This window comes from Dendrobates tinctorius, unplaced genomic scaffold, assembly GCF_039654945.1.
Source record: "Dendrobates tinctorius isolate UK_male_01 unplaced genomic scaffold, ASM3965494v1 ptg000015l, whole genome shotgun sequence".
NCBI classification, from domain to species: domain Eukaryota; kingdom Metazoa; phylum Chordata; class Amphibia; order Anura; family Dendrobatidae; genus Dendrobates; species Dendrobates tinctorius.
Genome location: NW_027361683.1, coordinates 55,045,001 through 55,057,369, shown reverse-complemented (window position 1 = coordinate 55,057,369; position 12,369 = coordinate 55,045,001). Strand labels below are relative to the sequence as shown.

Sequence of the window (12,369 nt, the reverse complement as noted above, 5' to 3'; positions counted from 1 at the left end):
CACCAATGGGACAGCAGTGGGCGTGTCTTATGGAAATTCTTTATATAGACCCTGTTTACAGCTGAATTCTTCACATTTGCTTGTATTTGCCTTGATAAACATGGATCTGCGCTGGAAGAGTTTTACTTTGACTTGGATGTGGACATGAGGATGGCTCAGGCTTATGCAGTTGCTTGCCATGAACAGAGGGAGAGAGACAGCGTTTGTGGATACATCCCATTATTGAACTCCGGGAGAGCCGTGGAGCGTACCACACCCTCTACAGTGAGCTACAGACAAACTCGGAGAAATTTACGGATTATACCTGGATGTCCCAAGAAACCTTTAACTATTTGCTTGGTTGGGTCCAAGAAGTCATCCGGAGACAGGATACGCAGCTCCGGCGTGCGATTACTCTTGAGGAATGGCTCCTGGTCACATTACGGTACATAGTTTTGCAAAACCAATGACTGCAGAATTTTCTTTGTTGTGACATGTACTCTTCCAAATCTGGCAGAATTCTAGTTTTTTTTTTTTATTGCATTTTAGGTGTGTACAAAAATCCTAGATACACAAATATTTTTTTTTTTCTTTGTGTCACAGATTCCTGGCTACTGGAGAGACCCTCTCTTCACTGCACTTCCAGTACCGTATTGGAATCTCCACGTTGTCTGGAATTGTAGCGGACACCTGCCGGGCTTTGTGGAACGTTCTTTGTCCAGAATTCATGCCCCTGCCCACGGCAGAAAAGTGGTTGGAAATCGCCGAAAGATTCTGGACAGTATGCAATTTCCCCAACTGTTTGGAGCGGTGGACGGGCAACACATCCGGATTATCAAGCCCAAAAGAACAGGCTCGGAGTACTACAACTATAAAAAGTACTTTTCTACTGTACTCATGGCCATTGCGGATGCAGACTGTATGTTTATTGGAGTGGACATTGGGGCATTTGGCCGTGGGAATGACTCCCAGGCTTTTAAGAACTTGGACATGGGCAGGAGGTTGTATTGCAACCACTTCAATTTCCCCATGCCACGGCCTCTTCCCAACACCGGAGGTCCGCCTCAGCCCTTTGTAATGGTTGGTGATGAAGCATTCCAGATGTGCCAAAACCTGCTCAAGCCCTACTCCAGCCGGAACTTGGACCACAACAAAAGAATTTTTAATTACAGGCTGACCAGGGCCAGAAGAACAGTAGAGTGTGCATTTGGTATACTTGTATCTATATGGCGCATTCTTGGCACAGTCATTAATCTGAAACTGGAAACAGTGGATGAGGTGGTGAAGGCCTGTGTCGTTCTACACAATTTTGTAATTGCTAGAGGGCACCCGAACTTAGATCTTGATGATGTTGCTCCTAAACCATTGCTTGAATTTACTCAGCACCCTCTCAGGTCATCCATTGAAGTAGGCCAAATGAGGGACTTCAACTCAGATGTAGGACGGGTGGAATGGCAAGAGCAAATGGTGTAAAAAATTTTTATTGTTGGTATGTTAATAAAAACCACTGTTTTGATACCTGTACTGAGTGCATTCTCTGTTTTTACACTCCCAATACAATTAGCAAGTAGCCAGGTGTATCAGTTAATTTATGATGCTGTGTTTTGTGCATCATGAATTCACTAATACTCCTGAGTAGGTGACTATACATACACACACAAGTTGTATTACCTTTATAATCTCTACAGTGTGTGTTCAATTAACAGCGACGGTAGAGATAATACAAATATTATTTGTGTCACATGGGGCAATTTTACAAATAGTGATTTGTGGATGCACTGGCATACTTCACTTTTTATGACACCTAAACATGTGACTATAAATATTATTTGTAGGATCAGCACTTTGGCTTGGATTTTGAAAGCACACTGGTAAAATACCCAGGCCTGGTGTAATGCTGAAGTGATGAATACTTCACAAATTTATCACAAATGGGCAGGAGAATACACATTAAACTTCAGCATCACTACACTGTTCTTCAAATGTATGGAGAGTTAAGCAATGCTGCAGGTTCAAACTCATGTGTATTCACCTGCCCAGGTGTGCAAGTGATGATGATACAAAGTCAGGGTATTTGTGAAGTATATAACATTTATTTTCACCATCATTAATCAGTTTCAACACACACATAATAGAGTATGTGGTTAATTACAAGGTATATCTACAGTTCCTTGCCTTATCTCTAATGGTTAAATGATAATGGTACAAAATAGGCAAGGTAACAATAGATATGCCTTGCACTCAACACCATCCTCTATGCCAGGGTTTCCAAAATCTAGTCCTAAATGTCCACCAACAGATCATGTTTTAAGGATTTAATTTTTTTTTGCCTCAGGTGATGCAGTTATCACCAGAGTAATGGAATTACTTAAAACATGATTTGTTTCTTGGCCTTGAAGACTGGAGTTGGGGAACCCTGCTCAATTCAGTCTGTGTAATACATCAGATATCTCCATTACTGATGTTTCTTGTGTCAGTTTAGAACAAAATTGCTGTAAAAAAAAAAAAAAAACACAACCTACATGACTTGTCTTTTCCACAGCAGTCTCTACATTATTGGAGTATTGCACAGACTGGATCCAGCAGGGTTCTCCAACAGATCATGTTGTAAGGAAATCCATATCTCCGTTGATAACTGCTTCACAAGAGCAAAAAAAAAAAAAAAAAAAAGGAATTCCATACAACATGATCTGTTGGTGGCCCTTGAGGACTGGAGTTGGGGAACCCTGCTGGATCCAGTCTGTGCAATATTACAAGAATGTAGAGACTGCTGTGGAAAAGACAAGTTATATAGATTGGTTGTTTTGACAACACATATCTCCAAGACTGACACAAGAATCTCCAAGACTGACACAAGAAACATGTCTCAGTAATGGAGATATCTGGTGGCAAAAACGCTAAGTGTACGGCGCAGTGTGTGTAGTCGGCGATTGGTTACTGTGTCAATCCAAATATTTTGAAAGCAGAATTGCACATTTATTTTTCCACCAAAAAAAAGTGGCGGCGGTGGATGTGAAACGAGGAGACGAAATCGTGTCGGTGCTCACAGAAGTGGTCAAGGCGCTGGTCGACAGAGTGGAAGCGGTGTTCCATGTGGTTAAAACCACGTTCCATCAGTGAAAAACCGCTTTCCATTCTGGCGGACAGCGCCTTGAGGCTGGCCTGAAAGGAGATGTAGTCGTGTCGGTGCTCCTAGAAGGAGGCTTTGTGTCGGTGATCTGAGCAGAAGTTCTGGCGGGACTCCGAGGAAGAGAATTGCTGGCGGTGCTCCTTTGATGAGGAGTGCTGGCGGTGCTCCTTTGATGAGGAGTGCTGGCGGTGCTCCTTTGATGAGGAGTGCTGGCTGTGCTCCTTTGATGAGGAGTGCTGGCTGTGCTCCTTTGATGTTGACTGGTGGTGTCGGCGGCCCAAGCAGGTTTGGGGTGGTTTTGCTCCAAGCAGGTGCTGCTGTGGCGGTGGTGGTGCTCCATACAGGAGCAGCGCTTGGCATAGTGGTGGTCGCGGAGGAGTGTCCAGCAGCACTCAGACTTGGGGTGGTGTAGTGGTGTCCGGCTTCGCTGGGAATGCAGGTGGCCGTGCAGTGGTATGCAGCAAAAGTCGGTAGGGAGGTGTAGCGAGTCAACGGTGGCACTGTTGGAAATGACACCACTGACTGCTGCACATACTGATTCTGCTGCATAGCCTGCAAGTAAGCAGTGTTGCAGGCCTGTAACACACTCAGCTGTTGCTCAGGACTAAGGTATTCCGCATGCACTGTTCAATTTTACTGAAAAAATGGTGCGCTGGTCTGTTAAGGTCGGCCTTGAGACGGTCAAGGCGCTGGTCGACAGAGTGGAAGCGGTGTTCCATGTGGTTAAAACCACGTTCCATCAGGGAAAAACCGCTTTCCATTCTGGCGGACAGCGCCTTGAGGCTGGCCTGAAAGGCCTCGCTCAAGTACATGAACTCGGGCATGACAGTCCTGTCCGAGGTCCTCTGCCGCTGGCGGGTAGTGCCCGCATAACCAGTGACAGAGACCTGGGACAGGGGAACACCTGATGGACCAGCTTCCTGGTCACCAGCTGTCTGTGTTGCTGACCTGCAAGATGCTTCCTGGCTGTCGGATGGCTGGGACGGGTTCGAGGACGATCAATGAAGTACCGCTCCCGGGACAGGTTGCAGGGTGCTGCTCCAAGTGCTGTGGAAATAAAGGGAAAACATTAGTATCATGAATTAACAAGAAGCATCAGCTGTGGAATAGAAAAGCACTTAGTAATTAAAAAAAAAAAAAAAAAAAATACTTACGCTCTGCTGGCAAGGACCGGTCTCAGGAAAGTCAACTCGCAATGATAGCGGTACTTTCTTCTGCGCCTTGCCGCTGAACCACTGCGAACCTGTCCCTCAGCACGAACATCAGTGTTGAAGCGGTCCTTCATCGAGTGCCAACGTGTGCGGATATTGTTCACTGTTGGGAAAATAAAGAAAAAACGTTAGACAATGCACTGAAGGCAACATAATTATCAGCACACACACCTGATAGAACTTTGCACAAAGTCAATGCTGCAGCACAAAAAAATTCTATACAGAATGCAGTCACTGGTGATCCTGAGGACACTTATGTTTCCTGCTAGAATATATGTAGCAGCCAAAACAACAGTATCATCAGAAGCAAGAGTGAAAACAGGATCAAGACAGCAGTTCAACACAAAAAGCAATCACTGTTTTCCAGAAGGCATTGGTGTGTTTGACGCAAGAATATATCTTGCCACAAACACACCAGCACCAACAGGACCATAAATCAATGCAGCTTCAAGACAGCAGCTCAATACAATAAGCAATCACTGTTTTCCAGAAGGCATTGGTGTGTTTGATGCAAGAATATATCTTGCCACAAACACACCAGCACCATCAGGACCATAAATCAATGCAGCTTCAAGACAGCGGCTCAATACAAAAAGCAATCACTGTTTTCCAGAAGGCATTGGTGTGTTTGATGCAAGAATATATCTTGCCACAAACACACCAGCACCATCAGGACCATAAATCAATGCAGCTTCAAGACAGCAGCTCAATACAAAAAGCAATCACTGTTTTCCAGAAGGCATTGGTGTGTTTGATGCAAGAATATATCTTGCCACAAACACACCAGCACCATCAGGACCATAAATCAATGCAGCTTCAAGACAGCAGTTCAATACAAAAAGCAATCACTGTTTTCCAGAAGGCATTGGTGTGTTTGATGCAAGAATATATCTTGCCACAAACACACCAGCACCATCAGGACCATAAATCAATGCAGCTTCAAGACAGCAGCTCAATACAAAAAGCAATTACTGTTTTCCAGAAGGCATTGGTGTGTTTGATGCAAGAATATATCTTGCCACAAACACACCAGCACTATCTGGACCAAAAATCAATGCAGTATCACAGAGCATCTTTATACTTACTGAATGCCCTTTTTGAAGTTGGAGAGGCGCTGTCCCAGCCATCCATCATCGCTGCGGCTACCTCATTCCAGAGCTGCCGGGTCACCACTGTGTCTTTGTACTGCTGGTCACGGCTGTCCCACAACGGGATACGCTCCTCAACAAGGCGGATCAGGTGCTCGTTGTCGATGTACACTTCTTCGTCATCCCGTTGTGGAACCTAGAAAAAAAAAAAAAATTAGAATCTTTGTAATTTTGGAGAATGAAAAAGATAGAAAAAGAAACAGAGAAGAAGCAAGATAAAAGATGAAAATAAAGACAGAAAAAAAAAAAGGAGAGATTATATAGTAACATTGCATCTCCTCGCCACGACTTGGCTACGCTGCTCCCGCTCAGACTGCTCCCGCACTTCACCTTCACTGGCCGTGTCCGATGTCTGTAAAGAAAAAAAAAAATTATAACACATTTCTAGAGGCAGCTAAACTTGCCCAAAGGCAGCAACATCCTCACCTCACGATCAGCTTGGGCCAGTTCTTGCTGAGATGGCGAACAGACCGATCCAGAAGAAGACAAGCTGAGATTTAAACAAAAAATACATTAGTACATTATAAAATTGTACAGGACACACAGACATTATGTTGAATAATACTCACATTTTGGCTTCAGAAGCTTGAATCCACAGTTGGAAGGCTCTTCTATGTTCTTGTCTGGTCTCTGCAAGGCTGTCTGTAGAGTATTGGTCTGGCCCTGAAGACACCTTCTTTTACTAACACTCCTCCCAAACAATGTTGCTTGTTTAGAGGGAGGTTTAGACAAGTGTCTAGACATTGTTTACTGAAATTGCGTGCGCAAAAAGCGCTGACGTGCGCGCATCCAAGCGCATGTCAGCGACCCCATAGACTGTAATGCTATTTTTGGGCGCACACCGTGTCAGCCCAGTCACCAGACATAAACATCATTAAGCATGTTTGGGTAGGATGAAAGAAGAAGCTTGGAAGACAAAACCAAATAATCTAGATGAACTCTGGGAGGCATGTAAGACTGCATTCTTTGCTATTCTTGATGACTTCATTAATAAATTGTATGAATCATTGTTGAACCGCATGGATGCAGTCCTTCAAGCTCATGGAAGTCACACAAAATATTAATAGCACCACAACTTCATTCACCAATGTTATGCAACATATAGTTGCATTTTAAGTTAATTATTTGTTTGAATATCACATTACTTTCTGTGGGCGACAAAACTTTGGTCTTGCCAAAATCTGACAATTCTGTGTCCATTAAATGATCAATATTTCTGCATTGATGGCAATTTATTTTCTTAGCCTAAACCACATTTCGGAGGATTTCATCTTTCAAAAGAATAATTTATACAACCAATGGATGAATTTAACATCTGGTTATAAGCTTTTATTTACATAACATGACATAACTTCTGTCAGGGAGTGGATATGATACACCAGTCATATTTAAAGGGGTTGTCCGGGCTTCTCACATAATCTCAGTACATATCTGGGCTGCAGAATTATGACAATAAGTAATTTACTTTCTGTCAATAGTTTGCACGGTTTTCTAGATATTCTGAACAGAACGTCCAAGGGGGGGTGTGTTATGGCATTGAAATGAGAACTAGTCGTAACCTCCTACTCTACTCCAAACATGCCCTCTATAGCAACAACCCCACCCTCCATAGCTACAGGCCCTCCCCGTCCACATGAAGTAGCCCTCAACACACAGTAACCAATTCTTCCCCTCCAGCAGCCTCAGTGCAGAGAGCTGCTCCTCCCCAGACACACACTGAACAGTTATCTATGGAAAGTGAAACTAGTGAGGAGGGAAAATCGTCCTGTGTTCTGGGACACTCCATGATTACAATACATAACTCATTATCAGTAATTCCTTCCCTCACTGTCCCAGGCTGCTGGCAGCAGTGAGAACAGACTGTGTGATGGCCAGTGATGGGGGTCTGCAGCTTCTAATCTGCACAGGGGATGGCAGTCACTGATGTAATCTGTTGTGTGACAAAGCCTCTGCTGTGTGAATGACACAGCTCTGTGTCACTGATGTCTTCACACGCGCCCGGCCGGCTGTGACCAATCAGCGACGCGGGATTTTCGTTACAAACAGACAGAATTAGACGATTATATAGTAGATAATTGTGCTAGGCAGTGTGTTAGTAGTAGTTGCAGTTTAATTAAGGTGTAGTATCATTTTGAGATCTATGTCACCAAGTGGTTATAAAGACAAGATGTTATGCTCATCTGTTTACTTGGTTCATAATCCTCACAGCAATGCATAGACTTATGAAACCAAAAGTTGTATTAAGAATTTAAAGTGCAAGGCTGCTGTCCTTTTATGGATGTGTGGACATATGCATGTAAACTACTTGGCTATATACATGCGTATACTTTTTATGGTTAATAATCGAATTTAAAAGAAATGAAGATACTCTTCACATGCATAAGCAAACCTCGCTATATGTGAAGCTTTATTCATTCATCCATCCAATACCATCTTTTGATGCTACTTACAATTTCAGGGTCATCTTCTTCAACGTCTATGGTCTTTCCTTCTTTTTTTAATTGTTTCTTTTTTTCTTTTACCTAAACAAAAAATAAAAAACATCAGATGGTAAAGAGTATACCTCTTTTGAAAAAAACACTTAAATAGAAGAGACCCTGGGATTTAAATGACCACAGTTCCAATTATTTAGACCTCTCAAATAACTGAGCAGCCACTAATTTAGTTCTGTATCACATTGTTTTGTTGAGAACTTCAGAATGGGAATCCCTTTTTTGGGGGGTCCCTCTATGTTAGCTCCTTGGTGGAGAGTCCAAAATGGAAGACCCTCTTCCCCTAACATTGGGGTAATTGGGAATGTGAAGCAGGGGGTTGTACCTCTGGGAAAACCACTACAGAAATCTTTTCACCATCTTTACTGTCATTTAAGGGCTGTTTCACACTTCCGTTTTTTTGTGTCAGTTAAAATCCGCCAAAATGGTGGAAAGCGGATCCGTTGTTAACTGATGTGAACATATGCTACCGGACCGTTTATTTTTACGGATCCGCCGAATGAAAAATTTTAAAGGAACCGCTGTCCGGGAAGGAGGGAGAGAAAGGGAAGAAAGAGAGAGAAAGGGAAGAAAGAGAGAGAAAGGGAAGAAAGAGAGAGAAAGGGAAGAAAGAGAGAGAAAGGGAAGAAAGAGAGAGAAAGGGAAGAAAGAGAGAGAAAGGGGAAGAAAGAGAGAGAAAGGGAAGAAAGAGAGAGAAAGGGAAGAAAGAGAGAGAAAGGGAAGAAAGAGAGAGGGGAGAGAGAGGGGGAGAGAGGGGGAGAGAGGGGGAGAGAGGGGGAGAGAGGGGGAGAGAGGGAGAGAGAGAGGGGGAGAGAGAGAGGGGGAGAGAGAGAGGGGGAGAGAGAGAGGGGGAGAGAGAGAGGGGGAGAGAGAGAGGGGGAGAGAGAGAGGGGGAGAGAGAGAGGGGGAGAGAGAGAGGGGGAGAGAGAGGGGGAGAGAGAGAGGGGGAGAGAGAGAGGGGGAGAGAGAGAGGGGGAGAGAGAGAGGGGGAGAGAGAGAGAGGGAGAGAGAGGGAGAGAGAGAGAGGGGGAGAGAGGGGGAGAGAGAGGGAGAGAGAGAGAGAGAGAGGGGGAGAGAGAGAGAGGGGGAGAGAGAGGGGGAGAGAGAGGGGGAGAGACAGGGGGAGAGGGAGAGAGAGGGGGAGAGAGAGAGAGAGAGAGAGGGGGGAGGGAGAGAGAGAGGGGGGGGGAGGGAGAGAGAGAGAGGGGGGAGGGAGAGAGAGAGAGAGAGAGAGGGGGGGAGAGAGAGAGAGACAGGGGAGAGAGAGAGAGAGAGAGAGAAAGAAAGAAAGAAAGAAAGAAAGAAAGAAAGAAAGAAAGAAAGAAAGAAAGAAAGAAAGAAAGAAAGAAAGAAAGAAAGAAAGAGATGGAGCCACTGCAGGAGCAGGACACTGTAAAGATGAACTCCTGATCAAATCCAAGTTTTATACCTTATAATGAGAAGATTGGAGGACATACCCCAGAAATTCACAGACATGATGACATACTAAGCACACCGGAAAAAGATTTTAAGGATTTTAAGCCAAGACAAGAAAAATCAGGATACAAGATACAAGGATAAAAAGCAGGAACAGCTCAGCCACTGGAAATCAAGCAAGCAGAAAACCACCAATGCTCAGTGCATCCCCAAGGTAAGGGCTTCACGCCAATACACTGCTAAGAGAACAATAGACTGTATATTAAGCATTGGAAAATATAAAAGACTTTTAAATTGAAACAATATAGGAATTGCACTGTAAGCATGGAGAGAGACATGGAGCCAGGACCCAGCAGGGGGCCTGACACATTAGTGATAAGCTTCCCTGAGAATGCTAGATCCAAGGCAGCCAGTAAGGCAATAAAACTGGCCAACATAAAAAAAAACTCCAGAGACAGTACTAATAGACGTTAATGAACAGGGAGAAAAAACAAATGTGTTATTCTACTCAGGGCACCATGAAGCCTGGGACCAGACTCTCAGAAACCATTACAAGAATGTCAAAACACGGGGCATTAGCAGGAGCAAACAAATTAGAGTACAGGATGAGGAGGACCCCGAGACTTTTAATCTCTCCATAAACATTTATAATAATGGAACTATCATGGTGCAAGGAACAAAACAAAAACTGGAGGAATTTTTACAACAATTCAGTCACATTAGGACCCAGGTACAAACCTTGAGAAGAGGCATAACCATTCCATCTCAGATTACAGCAGACAGGGTCCCAAGCTGTGCACCCACCACATCTACATCACAACCCCCCATGGATATTCTCAGAGACTGCCTGTCCAGATTAGAAAGTGAGTTTACTCAATTCAAAGAGGATTTACAAAGAAGCCAAGGTGAGAAAAATGCAAATGAACAACTGAAGGATGAACTATTGAGGTTGAAAATAGACTTGTGTGAAATGCAAATGTCACTTAAAAAACTGCAGGAAGAAAACTCAACTCTCAAAGAAGAAATATCCCTGCTAAAATCATCAAATCTGTAACAAAACATGGACATAGCCCCTCAAAGTATAATGAACACCCGAAAACCCACGCATGCAGCAACTACCCCGAAGCCTGACATATCACAGACCGGCGACAGCCCCGACCAGACCGAAACAACCTCAGCAATAAAAATACAGCAGACTCCCATACAGCAAACCAGAGCAACCAACAATCCTACAGAGGAAAACTGTGCCCTCATTCCCTGCAACAAAAATACAGCCCCAACACCACAGCAGTCAAAGACAACCATCACCCAAGGACCAAACGATGCACAAACAGCAAATGACCCAAATAGAACACCGATCCCCGACATCGTCCTAATAATAGACTCTAATGGAAAATACCTGGACACTAAGAGACTGTTCCCAGGGGCACAAGTCACAAAAATCCGCTGTTCAACAATCCCACAAGCAGAGAAGGTGATCAGTAATCCATACTTCACAGAGCCCACACACCTCATACTACACACCGGCACAAACGATATCCAACAAGAGACAGTCACTCAGGACCTAACAAAACTCGCAATAGCAGCCCAGCAAAAATTCCCCAGAACCAAAATAATCCTGTCTGCCCTGCTTCCAAGGAAAGAAATAAACCAAGAGGTAATCCAGCAAATCAACTCAGAGCTGGCTGCCAGTATCGCCTCAACACCAAATATACAGCTGGCAAGCCACCCCAGAATAACGCTCCGTCACCTATACGACGACAAACACCTCAATAAACAAGGGGTCAGCAATCTAGCAAAAGAGCTAAAGGACATGGTTCTAAACAGACCTCTGAGACTACAAGCAAGACGCCCACCAAACAGATGGCAAACCACAGCGATCCCTGGAGAGAATCCACAGAGAGGGCAAAGGAGACAACATGCCCCACAATGGCAACGCACAGCAACAGAGAACAGCAACATGGCTGAAATAAGGACATTGCTCAGCACACTATGCAGCCAACTCATGGGACACCCTTAAAATATGCCACCCAAACCCACCACAAGAACGTGTTACGTCCTATGAAAATCTTTCTTCATTATAAGGTATATCGACCAAATATGACATCCTTAGTTATCAGCAGCTGGAACATTCAAGGACTGAATGCCTCAGCCTTTGGGTCCAAGACAAATGACCCAGACTTCAAGCAAAAGCTAAAGAACATTGACATCCAGATCTTTCTGGAGACATGGGCCCGGGCAGAGGAGGAATCCTTGACACCCATGGGATACAGGGAATTTTCTCTCTCTGCCCAGAAAAACAAGAACATCAAACAGGGCCATTGTTCAGGGGGCATACTAATATGGTACAAGGAGGAAATCAAAGAGAACATCAAGGCAGTAAAAAGAGGAGAAAGCCATATCTGGATGAAGATAAGCAGCGCCATCCTCACCTCTCAGCAGGACATCTACCTCTGCGCAGCCTACATCCCTCCATCAGAATCCCCATACTATAAGCCGGACATCTATGAGGTCATACAGAGAGAGGCAGCCCAATTCCAGTCCATGGGCAGAGTGCTCCTCTGCGGAGACCTCAATGCCAGGACGGGTACAGAGAAGGACTACATGTCACCTGACGGAAACACATATGTAATGGGAGATGGATCCTGCTATAATGACTCAGTACAGACCGCAAGAATCAGCTATGACAGAGTGGTGAATAAAAGCGGCAGAACCTTGCTGAACCTGTGCCGGAGCTTGGGGCTGTATATAGTGAATGGACGCATCAGGGGGGACTCACTAGGGAGATTTACACTAAACTCCCACTTGGGCAGCAGTGTGGTGGATTACGCAATAACGGACATAGACCCAGCAAACATAAATGCCCTCATAGTCACCCCTGAAACCCACCTGTCAGACCACAACCAGACACTGCTGTACATGAGATCCACGGACAAACAACCCATAGAAAAGCCACACCTGACCAGTCTACACAACCTGCCACCATCCTACAA

General features: G+C 44.5%; 1 protein-coding gene across 1 annotated transcript in view; it reads right to left on the bottom strand.

Moving 5' to 3' along the window:
• The window catches only part of DNAJC8 (DnaJ heat shock protein family (Hsp40) member C8), a 312,788-nt gene that overhangs the window by 127,482 nt on the left and 172,937 nt on the right, over positions 1-12,369 (bottom strand). The window contains exon 6 of the mRNA XM_073564532.1: positions 7,919-7,990. Coding sequence (XP_073420633.1) covers positions 7,919-7,990 — 72 coding nt within the window. The remainder of the gene's footprint in view (positions 1-7,918; positions 7,991-12,369) is intronic.